Genomic DNA, 18391 nt, shown 5'->3' with positions numbered 1-18391 from the left:
TATTCAGTCGTTTTTGAGGATAGACCACAAAACAGGAGAAGCTGACAAACTGAACTTTTTTCAATCCAATCGAAAGTGACAACTTGAGTTCTGAATTTTTATGGGAAAATTTAACGTTTTAGGAAAATAGTAGCTTTAAGTACACACTAGGTTATTCTAGTTTGAAATTTCCTCAGAGGTGTCCAAAGTCCATTTATTACATCCAGATATGTATCAGTTAGGAAAAGGCACACCTTTGCTTTAGGAATTCAAGACACTGACATTGAAGAGGTCTATATTATTATTTTCAATAGTCACACACAATTTTAGGCCATTATCACCACCGAAACCATCTCTTACAATTGGCCCTTCACACACCCCATTCTGCCCTCCCCTCAAATCTACACTGTGTGCAGCTATTAGAAAAAGACTCCTTAGAATTACACTTTGATCACATAGTTTATCACAATTCACAGAATGAATTCTTGGTTTGATCTCTTTTCTTCCTGTTACACCCACTTGGTGAACCTAATTACTCTTAAGTATAAGGGCCCACCTTTCTCCAAGCTTACATGCTGGCAACTGAGATAAAATCACAAAGCTGTTCAATCCTGTTATTTCTTGAGACAGTATTTCAAACATTATCCACAGAGCTCAATGCCCACCATGCTACTCTTAGATTACCTCTTGATTCATAGAAAATAGACTCTACTATCCTCAATATTCTGCCCATAAACTGCTTTGCATCCTCATATATTATCCCCACTATCCTCATGTTTTAAGAGAGAAATGACTCTTCTGGCCAAAACCAATCTCTCTAATGATGCCCCAAGATATCCCATAATGAAGTCAGGGGCTTCACTCCATTTCTCCTACTTGCCATCTCATTTTTCTATCTTCAATCTTTTTTTTCCACTGGCTTCTTCCCATTGGCATCTAAACATCCTTCAACTGGGCTTCCTCTCACTACTTCCCTATTTTCTCTCCAATCATAGCTATTTACATTTTTCTGTGCTAATTTTCTTCATTTCCTCTTCCTGCATTTAGTCAATCACAACATTTCTGGCTCTATTAGTCCACCAAAACTGCTCTCTCCCAAATCTCTAAAATAACCTCTTGTGCTATGTTCAATGGAACATTTCAAGGCCTAACTGACCTCTTAATAACATTTTACACTGTTGTTTTTTCTCTTCTTAAAACATATTTCGTTTCGCCATGCTCTGCTGGCTTTCCTCTTACCTCCTGACCACTCATCAGTCTCCTTTTACACATATCTTTTCCTTTCTCCATATCTTTGGGGCTCCGAGACCCTATGTTCTTCATATTTTACACTGAACAGTCTCTTCCACTCTCATGGCTTCAATTATTTGCTGGCCCCAAAATCTGTATCTCCAGCTCAGACCCCTCTCCTGAGCAAAAAACCCATATTAACTAATTCCTTCCTAAACATCTTTTCTTGGATACCCCACTAGATACCTCAGATTTCTTATGTCTAAAACTGAACACCTTGAGTGTTCTCTTATATCTCAGTGAATATTACAATCACCTACCCAGATGCTGAAGCCGAAAACCTGGATGTTATCCTTTATTCCTCTCTTAGAGAAGATGGATCTCTAATCCATGAGAGATCTTCATGGATCTCTCTCAAATATATCAATTCTTCCCCATTACTGCCACTATTAGGGCTCAAGATATATTTTTTTTCATCAACTGATGCTGACCTCACAACTTGGGCTATGCTTCCATCAGTAGCTTTATCTTTTGCCATTTTTCCATCTACCCCCTGCCCCATCCTTAATTCCTATTTTGTGTCTCAGCTATATGAACTAAATCAACCAGTGCTCCAGACAAGCCTGCTCTCTTCTGTCACCCAAATTTTCCCCATGCAATTTGCTTCTGCCTGAAATACTCTCTGGACTTCTAATACTTTGTCATCCTTCAAATTCCAGCTTAAAAGTAGGAATCCTTGCCTAATTCTCTGAACTTGGGTTCAATTTCCCTGTTACGTGCTCCTACAGTCAATCTCTCCCATCACAGCACTCATCTTTCTACCAGAATTGCCTATTCACTATCCCCCATGAGATGATAAGCTCCTTGAGAGTACAAACCATGACTTTCACCATTCTATCCTCTTAAAACATAAAATATCCCACTTAAAACATAAAATACACTCTATATATTGAATAAATAAGTGATATAGATCTTCTTTTTCTCACTTAGATGGAAAAAGAACTTTTTGAACCTTTTCCGGTGCCTAAAAGCATATTGTAGGCATTCAAAAAGTATTTGTTGAAACAAGAATAGAATAGAATTGCATTTCTTCTTCTTCCTTTCCATGTCTACAGTTGATATATAGCAGTACAAATGTAGTCAAGTATAACTTTTAAAACTTCTGTGTATTAAACTATATATGGACAGTTAATCTTGAAATGTTTAAAAACAAGACATTTGTGGTAGAAGCAAAACTCTTTATCAACAGAAATATTCCATTAATTCATTATATACCTAGAAAAATCCTGTTGTTAAAAGTCTATCTCAAATTTCCAGTCACTAAGTACTCTACGAAGAAGAAAAACACATATAAAACTAATAATGAATTTTAGTGTCATTTCCAAAAAGGCAAAAAGAAGTATGGAATATCAAGAATAATGACAAAAAAACAACACCTTAAGAAACATTTAGAAATCGGATAATATAACAAATATTGCTATAAATACAACTTTATAAAAATAATGTCCCTGTTGATTGAATGGAAAAAAAAAAGAATGTTAAAAAATAAAGAAGGAAAGTTATCAGTAAAAGATAAATAAAACTTTAAGCAGAACAGGAACTACTACTAGTAATTTTTAAAATGAGAAAAGGCGAAAAACAACTCTTAATATGATATTAAAAAATTTTTAAATGTCACAAGGATTTGAAATTAATTTGAAAAGTAATAATTAGGCATCTTCCATCTTATTTTTCTAGGGTGATCTCATATTTATAGTGAGGTGAAGAATCATATTAAAATAAATTTACACTTATACCTTAGAAAGATACAATGGTTAAGAAGCTGGGAGGAACAAAATACAGTTCTGTTGAAAAATGACAATGTAAACTAGCTTTAGTATGAAATGAGGATGGTATAAAGAATTAAAAATGAAACACTACACTTTATTCTCCATTCATGGCAGTCTTTTAAAAATATGTGTGAATATTTTTAGGTGAATTATAAGTTCTTTTAAAAAAATAACTATCAGATTTCTTCCCTCTTTTTCCCTGATATACTATTTGTTATAATATTATTTTTAGTTATCCTTAGGGCAAGAAACAAAGGGCATTACTTTTAGATTTGACTCATCTTTCATAATGGAGACTCTAATTTGACCACCTTTAAAATTTTAATCACTGAATGTTAGATAGTTAAAATTTTAAAATCACTGCATGTTAGATATACTGAAATAGGTATTATAAAGTTATTCAGTTAAGTAATTGAATTTTGGGGGTCATAATAATCTTCTAACCTATTAAAACTTGAGTTTAATTACTGATTTTAATATTTTAATTTAGGACCTGAGAGTGTTTTTTTAGCTTTTAAAAAAGTTTTTTAAAAAGGTAACAAAAATAAAGCTGCCAATACCTTCTGGACCCCACAAAAGCCTCCCCTAAAATACACAATGTAACAATGCAACCATATGATAAAATATCCTTAAATTTCCAAATGTAACCTGGCACTCTTTCACGTCAGGGAAGTAATCAACAAGCACTACCACACTCTTACTTATCCTAAATTGTCTAGCACCTATCAATAAGCAGAGCTTGAACTCACTATGATGGCGATTACAGTGTTTACACCCAATTTTTGCTAGGTTCTAGGGGTAACAGTCTCCCTGAGGCACCAATGTCAGGTCAGTATAACTGAGTAAAGCCCATAATTACTTGCTGAAGTAATTTCAGTTTGCATTCTGAATTTAGCATTACCTTAAAATTACCTGTATACGACTTTCTCCCTTGCTAGGCTATGGATTATCTCCGTAAAGAAATCCTTTATATCCATGGAATCTAGTTCAATGTCAGATATGAAAAAACTATTCAACAAGTTGCTGATTTATTGGAAAAAAAATCTTGTTCCTTGACACTCTTTAAATAACAAAATCTTAAAGTGGTTCCCCAAGTAGTACCAAAGGGCCTAACAACTTAATGGTGAATGTGAGACTAATACCCTAGGATTATTACATGTTATAGTCTTTATCAATTTAGCCATGAGATAGTTTTTACTTCCTTCCAGATAGTCTCAAATCAATACAATAAATATATATTAGCCTGTAGTATAGTAGTTAATTTTTAGATAGTTACTTGGGCATATTTATTTGTCAAACTGTTTTCTATATTTTATATAAGAACTATCAGATGCAAAAGCAGGTAATGTTTACATTAATATTTTTAGAAGCTATGTCTCAAATATACTTTAATTTGCTTGAAATCCTGGACACATTTAGATGTGGGGAAGTGCACTGGGACATTTAGCAGCACCTAATTTCATGAGTTTCATACTAGGTGCCAAGAAATTAGATTGTCCAAATTTTTTGGAAATAAAACTAAATCAGCTGTTCTCTTTCTACCCATTATCTCATACTTTACTCAAGGCACCTACAATGAAACTTTAAAATTAAGTAGAGAAAAACTTACCTAGTTGGGATTTTGAAAAATAGTTTGCCATTTGTCCACTGTTGCAAGACTGCCGTTTATGTCTTTTTGTTGACATTTCTGTGGTCTTCCATGGTGGTCTTTTTCTTTTGTTCAATTTGCTAAGAACTTCAGAACTATCAGAAGGATTCTTGTCATAGTTAACACATTTATTTAATTTACTATTGTCAAGTTGGCTAGGAAATTTATTGCTTGAAGGACTATTTGCTTTAGCATTTTCTATTTCTTTAGATTGCTTTTTAAAAGAATTTTGCCTAGCAGAATGGGATCTTAAGGTAATGTGCTTTGATTCTTCTATGTGAGTTTGATGATTCCTTCCACTGTTAACAGATTCAGGAGAGTAAATGATTGTATTTAACTTAAAAGTATTTCTGTGTTCAAGATAGTTGATCTTCCTCAAAAATATTCTACAATCTTTTAAGGTTTTTGACCTCCAATTATTTGGACATACAGTTCCTAGTCTTGGGCCCTTTTCAAAATCTTTTTGGCTGCAGTTTGTTCCATTCTCCTTTGCTTCTGACTTAAATTTATTCTCTAAACTACCATGTGTTTTGAAGTCAGACATTGCCACCCTCTGTTGCAAAAAGTCATCCCTGACCTTAGGTGGCAAAATAAACTGATTATCTACTGTGTTTTTTCCTTGGCGTGGGATGTCAGCATTTGTTCCTCCCTCAGTCTTACTCAAAAATTGGTTCTGACAAAAAAATCTTAAGTTCCTCCTTTTAGAGATCCAAGCACCTGTTCCATGGCTGTGCAGCTTTCCCTCTCTTCTCCACCTTTCATGCCGCAACCTCTTAAACTCAGTTCTTTTTAACCTAGTTAGTGTTAAATTACTTTTCACATTTAAGAGTGGAGAGCTAACCATTTTATGCAGTATATGCAACTTCCCTGCTGATTTTGAAGGAGAAGATAGTGCAAATTTTTTAAAGTGCTTTCTGAAGGGGCTGGTATTAAAATCAGAATATTTGGTCCCTAATTTAATTCCTCTGGTATTTATTACTTCCAAAGGGTTTCGTGCATTTGCTTTTCTAACTAGTGAAAGAGACTGCGTTTCTGTTGTTTGCATAAACCAGGTACAGAGTTCATTCAAATCATACTTTTTCCGAAAAAGCATTTTTACAGGTGAAACTTCAAGTTCTAAAAAACAGGTGTCCAAAGGGCTTGCTATTTTGAAGTTATCATTTTCAATGTGTTCTCTTTTTTTATGAACACAATTTTCAGCTTCATCTCCACTCACGGGCACCCAAGCATTTGTTATTTGCTCAAATCTATTGTTTAATTCCTCTAATAAGGAATCGTTTGAAGTAGAAGCAGCCCACCACCTGAGCAAAGGGTTTGATGAAATGATAGGGTCCAAGGATACTTCAGAAATGGGTATTAACTTATCTTCCAAACGCTTTTTTGCATTCCTTGAATTTCTAGCTCCTGGTGTACCTTTGGAAGCTATTTTAATCCTTGACTGCTTATGTTTGTCCTTCTGACTTTTACCTTTCTGCAAATGGAGTTTACACGATTTATGGAGCAGAGCATTTCTATAAATAAGTGAACCAGAAGATGCTAATGAATGTAAGAAATGCAGAGATGGTTTTCGATCCCTAATAGAATGTCTCAAAGGTATAGTAGCAACCATACTTTTTGATCCATTCTTAAATTCATCAGCTTCAGTGTGCCTTGTATCCACGGTGCACTGGTGATCATATTTTACTTCAGGCAGATTTTTTTCTAATATATTCTCTTGTTCTAAGGGAGGTAAGCAGCTGCTAATACTTACTTCTCTCTCCTGAGGTGAAATTCTATTAATAGTCACAGATATGCCAGAGATTTTCACTTTTGCAGGTCTACCAGGCTTCCTAATTATTGCCAAAGACTTCTGATTTGGTCGAATAATGTTCTTGGAAGGTTGAGGTATCACAGACTTGTTCTTGATAGGTCTAACATATTCAAAGCCAGACCCCAAGGTCTCAGTTTCAGTAGTAGTCAGACTTGAAATAGCACTTATTCTTTCACCCGAGTCTATTTCATATTCTCTAATATTTCTGAGACTATTATATTCTGTTGGAAAATCAGTAACGTTATTATTTAAAGACATACCATTGCTTATGTTTACACTTCCTTCAGAAACATGCCTTTTAGTTCTTCTTGACCTTCCATAAATAACAGTTACTATAATACTCTTCTTATATATACCTTCTTTTACTTCTGATAAGAGAGATTCTGGGCTTTTCTTTTCAGCACTAAAGGACTCATTTTGGCAAATGGTGATGTCCGTTTGGTCAGTTTTAGGTTTGGGTGGTCTTCCAATTGGTCGCTTAATCTGTTTCACAACCTGGGGACCTATTTTTTTAGGTCTACCTGGTTTTCTTTTAAAAGATGAACCAAGAGCACTGCTTGAATCTTCCTTAGGTTCCTCTTGTGGCTTATCACTATTCATATCATCTGTAAACACTGCAGACGATTCTGCAGTTTCTTTTGCACAATTAAATTTGTTTAGTTCTTTTTGGAGACCGTCACTATCATTAAGATAAGAACTACAATTTTCAAAGTTGGCATTTGGGATATTCTCATTTGTTTCTTTTTTTTTTTCATTTACTTGATGAGTTGGTCGTTTTTCCGAAGGAAGATAGCAATTTGATTCGGAATTGCCAACTGAAGTTAAAGTATATTTGACTCCTTCACTGCTTTTAACCTCAGATAAAAACATGAGTTTGATAGGACTAGAATAGTTGGCAAAAGAAGAGCTTTCAATGGCTTCATATTTTGTTGGTACATTTTCAACACTGGAAATCAAGCTACCTGTATTTAAAACAGATGACTTTTTCTGGTTATCAAGTCTTTTGTTATTCGAATCTATTGTAGGTATATGATTGCTTTTAATACTGGTGGATGCCACTATGGGTTTTGATAAACTCTGCTCTTTGTACGTCATTCTACTTACAGTAAGAGTCATATTTCTACCAGCATGTTGATCTTTATCATCAATTTCTATCAATTTCTTGGATGCTTTATATCCTTCCGATAATGACTGATTATTCCAAGACTTTTTGGCCATATTTATTGTATCTTCCAAACGTTCCACAACAACTTGTAAATTAGAATTCATTGCAATTTTGTTTAAATCTATATTGTGTGAGCTTTCAATCTGAATATTTTTTACTGGATCTTTTTTTTTTGTAGAGTCACAGACTTTTTTGGCCTTAGGTGATTTTTTGAAAATATAATTATTTGTTACATATATAGAATACCACCCTGGAGGTACAATATTTCGTTTAGTTCTGCTCAAAAGTCCAGGGACATCACTTTTCAAAGGAGTTTGAATATTCTCTAATTTTGGATTCTCTTTATGATTTTGCAAAAAATTTTTTCCAGCCACAGATTTCTCCTGTGATCTTCTTATGCTCCTTTTCTCAGAAGTTGTTTTAAAGCTTTCTGAAAATGCATCAAAAGCCAAGTTAGCTTCTGAATTAAGAGGTAGTTGCAATGACTGTAATCCATAATCTGGTGAAAATGTTTCTGCATGATTATCTTGAAGGCTTTTAGAATTTTGTAAAGAAGGCCCTTGGCAATGATAGAATTCTTCTTTGTCTGCTGAAAATAGTTCATCGTGGCACACAAATTTCCTTGGATTTTTTTCAGTGTATTTTTTTCTTACAAAGTTTTCATCAAGACTAGCAAGTTCTCTTTTTATCTGTAAAGACTGCCTTCTAAATATGGGTGAATCAGGAGAGTTGCGCATTGCAAGTAAGGTTTCTTGACGCTTTCGAAATCTTGTCTGAATAATTTTATTTTCTACCTTTTTATCATGTTGACTCAGTAATTCCATAAAACTGTAATCACTGGCCTTTGCATTATGCAAGAGAGAGGTTATTAAATCTCTCAATTTTAAATCATTATCTCCATTACAATCACTGCTAGATAATTTTATAAGGTTTGCCATATCTATCGTTTCTATCGATTTTAATTTTTCATTGATACGATCCATTAAATCTTGAAAAATTACAGTAGTTTCACCTTTTTCTTGATTTGTAGTACAATTATTGCTGTCTTCCAAGAGCAAACAATCAGAGTTACTGGATTTTTTAGTTTTATGCATTTTACCTTCATGATCATCTTTGTCACTGCTTATTTCTGCTGGTGTCAGAGATGGAGGCTGGTTAATGTTTGTTTCAAGTCTGTTGTTTTCTAAGGCTGAAAGCTCTGAGATGACATCTTTCAATTTTTCAAATCCTTCAGTCTGTACAGGTGATAATGGCGGGGGTGAGGGACTTCGAGATCTACAAACGTCTTTAAGACTTATTGAAACATCACGTATTTCCCTTGATGAAAGAGGAGTCTGAAAGGCTGATTTTGTGGAATGAATGTTTGGTAAGAGTCCAGAACAACACCTGTGAGAATTATAACTGTTTGCAATTCCTCTATTCACTACTGTCTTAATGTGTTCAATAGTTACAGTTTGGCAAGATAAACAATGTATATCTTTAATACAGACTGGCAGAGGCACAAAACCAGGGCTTTGTCTTTCATTGTGTAAATACCCTCTTTCTGCCAGCCTATATTCACAACTACAGAAGAGCCCATCTAAATCATCTTCAATAAGGGGATTTTGAGATTCTGAAGACACAGAATATGATGCATTACAACAGCAAAGAGAAGCAGCATTCTGCTCTTGGACTAGAAATTTCAACATAGCCAAAACTTGTTGTTGGTGATGTATGCACAAAGATTCCAAAACTTTGCTTAATGCTGATTTTCCTTTTTCCATTTTAGTAGCTTCCTCTGATTTTGCATCAACAGTTGAACTAAAAATAAAAATCAAACAAAAAATGAATTACAGCAAAAATACTAATATCGTAAGGAATTTTAATTTTAACAGAGTTTGAACAAAAGATATTTTGGTATTGCTGGACTCCTAACTCCTATGGAGAGCTGCAATAGTGACATCTTCATTATTGTTTAGCAAAAATAAAATGAAGCACTGGTGATAATTAATTTCCTATGACAAAATATGAGTCAAAGCAAAGCCCTATGTTTTGTGATATAAAAGCTGCTATTGATGATAGATATGATTATATTTAGAGATTGCTAATGTTTAGTGCTTTGGATATATTAAGAATATTTAATGGAAAGTGCTTCAGAAGGAGTTAAAATTTTTGTAAAGTAGACATTTTATAAATTATTTTGATGGTTATCAGTCCATATTAGTACAAATAAGAAAAATAAGATGTAGGAGAAAAATCTTTCTTATCTTTATTTAAAATAGATATTTTTCAAGGTAGTGAAAATAAAATTATGAATAAAAAAGAGTTTTGCATAGTCACAATCAAGGGATTTAGATTTCATATAAATAACAGAATGTCTTTTCTAAGATTAAACTGTAGGCCTTTTAACCTAATAAGAAAATAAAAATTGAAGCTATTTAAAAATGAAATCTATTTTTAATTGATTTTAGATACTAAATTAATTACATCAAAACTAAAGGCATTACTTACCTAATTATTTAATTTCAAATGCTGGAAAATGTCCCACTGCAAAAACTAACATACATCTAATGTTAACTAAAACCCAGGATTACTTAGCAACCAATGTAGAGGTCTACAAAAGGCTTTTTAATCCAATACCAGCAGCAAGAAGAATAAAATATATTAAAAGAATTCTGTTTCAGAAAAGTATCTATTTAAATTAAACATATCACCAAACTCTGTACATGAAAATAGCCTCTCACTTGTGATTTCTTTTATTTGTTGTTGTTAGTTCCTGACTTGTAGAAATTTTATTTAGGGTTGGAGTTGAAATATGCTGATTATGAATTGCTATAGAAGATTGTATTTTGTTTAAATAAAGGGTTATTATGTTCATGAATATTAAAAATTAAAGAATTTTTCTTTTAAAATGAAGTGAGATTTATTTAAAAATTTTTCCTCCCTAAAACTGGCTTACCCTGTTTCACAGATAAGTATGCAATATTTTATCTACATTTTATAAAAATTACGTTGAGTAACAAATTTTGCAAATTAGATCAAAATTTTTCTAGAAAAAAAGTATCTTTGCTAGATTCAACCAATGTTTCACTACTACAACTAGCATGTGATTTGACATAAAGTAGCTATCAAAGAGATAAGAGATACGAAATTACAGTAAAACTTTTTAAGTCCACTGCCACCTCTAGACAGATGAAGACAGGACATGACCTCAGTATCCTTTCTTTTCTGAAAATAATTTTTTGTAAATGTTTTCATGGTTGGGAGTGTAAAATAATTGAACTGAATCTGAAGATTCACTACTGGATAATTCAAGAAACCTATGTAGAGAACAGAGGCAGGAGTAAATGTTAACTATCAAATAAGAAGATATAAGTGATACTATACTCTTTCCCAGTAAATTAAAAATTATAATTTTCACATAAGCAAAAGAAAACCCCAAAAGTTCTGACAGACACATTTCCAACACGTTTCTTTAAAAGTTATGTTATGGCCTATTAAACATATCTGTGACTAAATAAAGAGATTTTACATGTCTCTCAGACAAATACATTGCACTATATTTTAAAGATTAACATGCTTTTATAACAGTTCCTGAAATGCTCAAATGATTTTTCTCTGTTAGTAAAATCTAGAGTAGAAATAATAAGAATTCATGACTAGTGTTAACTATTCTGAAAACCACTGACTTTTATAGCTCTCTTTTGACTTTTCAAGGAAGTCTATATTTATTATTTTTAATAATGGAACTTCAAAAATCTCAAAAATACCACAGTGGCCAGTAATTTCTATCTAATGCCGTATGAAGAACAGCTTCAAGAAGTTACTAATTAGATATTCAGGTATTAAGATTTTATATATATATATTTATATATATATCAGATATTAGATAACTAAGTTCTCAAATTATAAAACTCCACAATATGCTTATTTGCCTTCAAGTTTTTTCTTTTCCATATTTCTTGTATGTTAGAATCTCAAAGAAAAACCTAATATAAAATAGTTGAATACACATAAGCCTCCAATCTAGAATATATTCTCAATTGATTCTAAAATTGTATGTTTCACAGCTCCCTTGTTTTTCATGTTAAAATTTTTTTCTAACCTTTTCCTGTTTGATTTATATATAAAAAAAATTCTGCTTTTTTTTTGTAAGTTTCTATCCATTTTCCCATTACAAGTTTTGTTGTTGAAATAGTTGTCTTTGGAGAAAGTTAATTTCTAATATTAATATTAATAAAGCTGCTTCCTAGAGTGAATCAAAGAAGCCAGTGTAGTCAGTTTTTTCTTTGCTTTTCTTTTTTTTCCTTTTACTGAATGAGTAAATCAATCACACACCAACAGTGTTGTAAATTTAAGTGCAAAAGCATTGAAGTGCTTTACTACAAATTACAACCTAGAAACACGTTAACTGAACAATTAAAATTCATACAATCAGATTTAGATATATAACAACACAAAGTAGAAACAGAATTACAGTACATTTACAACACAAGACAGATACATGAATTCATTAGAAAATATTGTAATAAATAATTCATGAATTATAGTGCAATTGATTTATGCATAAATATAACTAATTGCCTAACAATCAGTTTATATTAACAAAATCTGTCAAAATCAAGGCAGCCACAGAGTTTTACTAAATTACTGCGACAATGGAAATACTGCAATTAAAAAACAAATACAAGTATTTGTACTGTAAACAACTAAAAAAATCGGTCTCACTAAAGTTAGTATACAATTTAATATAAAATTGTCATTAGCTACCAGAAATGGTTTAAACAACTTTACTGAGCAGTAGTTTTCTAAAAACAGAGGCACTGTTTTTTCTTTTCCTTTTTTTTTTTTTAAATATAAAATACTTGAGGAACATTCAAATGAGTAGAAAGCACATAAGGGTTGCTTTCACCTTCATTAAAAGTCTGCTGAAACTGGATTTTTCAGAAAATTGTCAGTTAATAAGTAGTAACTGGTAACTAAATTTATAAAGTACTTTGAAAGTTTAACATAAAGAACATCTTAACAGAATCATTGGGGAGAAGGGGAACCCATAAATTTCCCTGCCTTTCCTAGTTTGTATAATCAAAAGTTAACTCAACAATTAGAAACATTTTGTTTCTTTTAAAAGTTATGGGTTGATCATTACCTATAAACTATCAAAAAATATTTAATTTACTATTTCTGACCAAAAATAAATAATACAAGTACTAAAATGCTGCAAATTAACTATAATATTACCTATAAAACTACTGATCACTGTGAAGTCAATAGCAAAATGATCCCTGATTTTATGAATCCTGTAAAGTTTTTGGTCAGGTCATCTTTTAAATGATATAAAAGTGTTCTGTAAGTATCCCTTTACTATAAACTTCTCAATCAATTTATTAATGTAAATATAGTGTGAGGAATAAAAAAGCTCAATACAATATAAATATTATGTAATGCATTCAAGCCCCCAAATTCTTGCAAGTAAAATTCTGTATAAAGCAGTCAATAACATTGTGTTGAAACATTTACTTTAACTTTGTTTTTCAATGGGGGGGGGAAGGGAAATATATTAAATAATCCAAGTTCTGGCCCTCACAAAATATGGCTTAATTCTTTAAAAAGAAAGATGACCCTGACATCTGCTGTTTTGCAATCTATTATGTATACTTTCTTAGTGGGGAAAAAAAAAGCAAGAGGATTCATACCCTAGTATGCAGGTAACATTAACAGCTGAAGAGGGTTCAGTATGGATCTAAGAGACCAAATAACTACTCGGTTGTGTAGTTTCCCACTCTTCAGTTTCCTTAAAGATATGTAAGCAGTTTTTAAATGTAATAGCTGAAAATTTCTTTAGTATTACATATATATGTGATTATTAGATACACACAAACACAAGTGTAAAAACACATGTATTTGACAAGGTGCACTTATTTTTTTAATTCAGCTTTAAGTATTCCTTTTGGACTTAGGAAAACTGGCAAAATGATCAGAACCTGAATTTTAATATAGAAAAGGGGCACTCGAAGAATTTTGAATTTGTGAAGCAAATCCCCATTCTTTCTATGGAGGCACATGCTTTATAACATTTTACCACTAAAACTGCATACTTCATAAATCCAACATGGATACTCTGAACCACATTTTGAAACTGCTATATAAAATTACTGGTCTCTCTTATGAGTCTAGTAAAAGTTAAAATGCACTGCCCAGCTTCTAACTACCCAATTAGTAGAGAGTTTACATTACTGAAAGTTCAAAACAGCTTCAGTGTCAAATATCTGTAAATCTATTCAAGACCCTGAACAAACTGCAAATTTGGTTATTAGCAAAATGATAATGTATCGCCCACCAAAATGAAATCTGTAATTCATTTTGATAAACTGAAAATGTTTTGAAATGTCACAGCAGCAAATATATTAAAGTTACACTGAGGTTTTTCAATAGTAGGAGTGTGTCACAATCCTTAAAATTTAAAGTAGTCATAACATCAACTAACCAGCACATTTTAAACCAAAATTATCATTCTCAAGCTTTTTCTGTGCACATTATAAACATGCTCTAAGTTGCATTCCAACTTTCTTTTCTAACCTTACACATTAGCTTATTTTTCAAATGAAAAACAAAATTAAATTATTTTAATAATTAAATTTAAATTACTTTTTGTTCTTAGTATTCCATCTTACATTAAAGGACTCTATAGCTGCTGGGGTTAACTATGTGTCAGTTTTTTTTAAAGTATATACCTTATAAACCCCAACTTCCTGCTAAATCAACTATTAAATGATAAATATTAAATTTCATTATACATATCATTTAAGGTTTTCTTTTCTATTCCCGGTGGATGCACTTGAGTGCATTTCATATTTCATAGAATGCACTGTAGCGTACTAATACTGTATATATTAATTTTTATTAGTGTGGAGATAGCTGTCTGTTTAAACTTTGATTGGTTGTTTGATATACTTACAACAAATGTAAGTATGCTATGCAAAAATGTTTACAAACTATTAATATATTTCCATTATAAGATGGTTCAACTGAATGGCTGGAGTGGTCTTTCACCAATAAAAATGTTTCACTTGACAATTACTTGTTTTCCCACAACGCTTTATGCTATTGACTACTAAAGAAAACCTGAATCTTTTTCACCTATTTATACAAGGATTAAATACAAACTATCAGAATTAAGTAAGCAACTATATAGTTCTGTCCACAGTGAAAACCCTGAATAAAACTTTTTTTTCAAAAGGCATGTAAGTGGTTTTTGAACTGTAAAATTTCATGTCTCCTGTCAGAGTGAGCATCTGTAATTCCCACATGTGTGTATACAGACACACAAATACACACCTGTGCACATACACACACACACAAACACGCATACACACACACACACACACACGCACATACACACATTTTCCTAACAAGTAATCTACACAGGCTTGCCGCTGTTTTTGCAGCTGCCAGTCCCTGAATCTGTCATATTATATAACCCAGTGTCTGGTAATCGGAGTTTCTTCTTCGGAGGAGTCTTCAGTGTTCCAGATCTTTCTTTTACCTTGTATTCTAAAGTGCTGTGAGGTACCCCATAAATTCCTTGTGCTTTGGAAACACTCATTTTTCCGCTCATTACCATTGCAATAGCCTCTTCCATTATTTCATGATCATATTGCCGATAACGGCCACGTTTTTTCCTGGGCTGCTTATTATCTTTTCGATCCAACCCATCTTCAGTATTTTCAGAGGTTCCATCAACTGTTCCATTTTTAGAATTAAGACACAAAGGAGAGAGGTCCCCATGTAGAAAATAAGAGTCAACACTTGAGTGAGTTATGGGCCCAGAACATTCTATTTTGTTCTGTTTAGGGAGTATATTTTTCAGTTTTTGGAGAGCTGATCCTTCCAGGACTGGAGAGGTTTTGGAAACTTGATACATAACATCCAGCAGACCAGGACCATCAGGTTGTGGTTTTGAAACAGAACTTACTCGTAGCTGAGGAATTTTTAACTGTACAGTAGGATGTGTTTCATATTGTAGGCTTTCATTTTTTTCTTTAAATTGAGTAACCATTTTCTGTAGAGTTAACTGATGGAGGTAACTGGAAGCTGTTGGGAATTTTAATTCTGAGGTTTCAAGTAGATTGAGTTTACTTTTTTCTGTGCGCTCTGCTTGAGCTCTCGCCCACAAGGCTACTTTTTGCAGCACTGCACAAGTTTCTTTACTGTCTTTATATGAGTAACTATCATTGAAATCTCGAGTTTTGTTTTTAAAAGATGCAGGCTTCCCTGCTGGTAAGGCTTCTAAGTGGAGAAGTAAAGTTTTTTGAGGTATGCCATAAAGTATGCCTGCTTTATTTATGTCCAGTGCTCCAGACTGAATGTCTTTCAAAGCTTTTGAGAGCAAACCATCTGCAAACTCAGCACTTCTTTCCACATAGTCCTCTCTGTTTCTGTGTAGTCTCCTGGATGGATGGAATGAAACGATGGTAAACTGATGCATGAGAGACTCTCACACAGCTATGGAAGGGGAGGGTCCACTCCTTTATTATACTCCTTGCTTAGGTAACATCACTGCTTATGACTCTTTTAAGTCTGTGAGATGTAGTAGTTGCTCCTTATCAAAGCAAACGCTATAGTCCTGGTAGGACAATGTGTCAATCATACGGTGGCCTCAACGGGCAGACCTTCCAAGAACATAAAATCCTAACTCAGTATTTGTAAAAATATTCTCATGATGTTGCTATTCCTCTGACAGATGCTTGCAGAGCAACACTTATAATTTTTTTACAATTAGAGCTCCATTATATAAAATACCCAAATCCTAAAGGAGTTTTTGTTAGTAGAAAAGTGACGTTACCGCTAAACAAGTAATAAAAGAGTCAACCCCTTTAAAGGAAATTTGTAGCAGCAAGAATATTTCCAAACACAAATACCTCTTATTTCCACAAGACTAATTTTTCTCTAGATAAAAACTTAAAATCTGAAACAAGTAGATAAAGTTATATTTGGGTAAAATACTTTTAGATTTTATACATGTTATTTCTATTTCGAATGTATCACTATAACTTTTAAAGTTTCTTAAACAGAAAGCTCACTATACCTCATGACTCAAAAAGCTATTACAGCCTTAGTTGAAACAGATTACACTCTACATCTGAGATTTAAATGTTACTAAAAAGCTTCCTATGCAGTTTGTTAATGGGAAGATGCAAAAGTTACCAAAAAAAAAAAAAAAAAAAATCCAACAGAACAGCATTTCACTATTAATTATTTAATTAATTTAACAACAGCTTTTAAAGCATGAAAGGATTTTTTGTGGTGATTACTAGATAAAGTAGTCTGCCACCACACCTAGAACACAATGAAAAAAGTCTAAACACTGTTAAGTTAGTTGTAAGAATTAGTAAGCATAGTACTTTTAAAACTGGTTGATTGTTTTAAAAAATTAAATAGTGAAATTACATATTTTCCTTAAAATTGCCTCCTAAATATTGAATTTAAAATTCTCTTTACTCGTCCTGCTTCTTAGTTTGTATTCTATGATTAATTTGGTAGTTCATTTTAGTAACATGAACTAAAGTTTGGTGATTGTTCTGATAACTTTTCTTTAACAGAAAGAATAAAAAAGAAAGAGAAAGGACAAATGAAAGGTATGAGAGACACACACTTATGAGTGACAAAAATTCTGGAAGAAAACTATATATGTCAATCTATTCAGAGTAGTATTAAGAGTTCTCTCCATAATTTTATATTAATATTAAATTACATTTCCTAGATATTGCTTACCCAGCCATTGAATTTTCAGAAGAAGGATCACATATGGATGACTCTTCAGATTTTATGCTGGTTTTCTTTGTAGAGAGATCTAACACTCCATCCCCTATAATTTTTGCAAGAGAAAAAACTTTATATTTGTGACAGGTAATCCTTAACATTTTAACATTTCATATTTTGATGATCTACTAATTCATGACCTAAAAATTAACACTTGTATTTGACACATGGCCATCACCAACTCATCTTGTGGTTTTAGCAACAATACATGACTGGGAAGGCACTACATAGGAAAAAAGAACAGAGAAGGAGCTGGCACTGCCAAGTGATATGAAGAAACAAAGAGACTAGATATAAAATGTTTAAAATCCACCCTTGGTCACCTTTTCTACTGTTCTGCAGTGAACAGCCATTGACTGCTCATTCAATAGAAACATGAGTGCTTCCTATTCAAGGCTGCCCAGATGATGCTTTGGGAAAGTAGGAATAATGTACGTTGAACAAAACAAAAAGCATAGAAAATATGATGATGAATAAGAAAGCGATAATTAGCATTTACTAGGACTAGTAATATGTGGAACACATACTTTAGGTAATCTTTGACTCTATGTACAGCCAATCTATTTTTTAGAACTCAGCATAAAATTTTCCTGTTTTAAATAACTGAAATGTACAACAGTTGAATCACTGCCTATGTAATGTATTGTGGTTATACCTGTGATTGGATGAAGACACAATATAACATTTTAGGAAAAATAAACTGTTAGAAAACAACTGCCTATGTATTTGTTACTAACATGTAGTTATTTTATTACTATTATAATATTGAATTTACATAGATGAAGCTTCAATGATTCAGATATGTTGTTAATCTGATAAACTTCAAAATCAAAAAGAATAAAAATAAAACTATGAATTTAAAACACAGCAATACATACTGGGAATATATCTCTATGGATAGCTAAAAACTTGAAAATTAAAGCCACAAG

At 32.5% G+C, this 18391-nt stretch overlaps 1 protein-coding gene across 4 annotated transcripts in view; it reads right to left on the bottom strand.

The window, feature by feature from the left end:
- The window catches only part of LCORL (ligand dependent nuclear receptor corepressor like), a 160133-nt gene that overhangs the window by 17142 nt on the left and 124600 nt on the right, over positions 1–18391 (bottom strand). The window contains exons 6-7 of one of the 4 annotated variants that reach the window (XM_024741764.1): positions 17415–17508; positions 11563–16090 (exon numbers count right to left, since the gene is read on the bottom strand). In XM_024741764.1, the coding sequence (XP_024597532.1) occupies positions 15061–16090; positions 17415–17508 (1124 nt within the window). In that variant the 3' untranslated portion in view covers positions 11563–15060. Of the gene's footprint in view, positions 1–4647; positions 8613–11562; positions 16091–17414; positions 17509–18391 lie in introns of those variants that run through there. The other 3 variants (XM_024741765.1, XM_024741763.1, XM_024741762.1) reach the window with 3 other exon arrangements.

Source organism: Neophocaena asiaeorientalis, unplaced genomic scaffold (assembly GCF_003031525.2).
Source record: "Neophocaena asiaeorientalis asiaeorientalis breed wild unplaced genomic scaffold, Neophocaena_asiaeorientalis_V1.1 scaffold218, whole genome shotgun sequence".
NCBI lineage: Eukaryota > Metazoa > Chordata > Mammalia > Artiodactyla > Phocoenidae > Neophocaena > Neophocaena asiaeorientalis.
The sequence above is the reverse complement of the archived record's forward strand: the minus strand, read 5'-3'. Positions and strand labels throughout refer to the sequence as shown.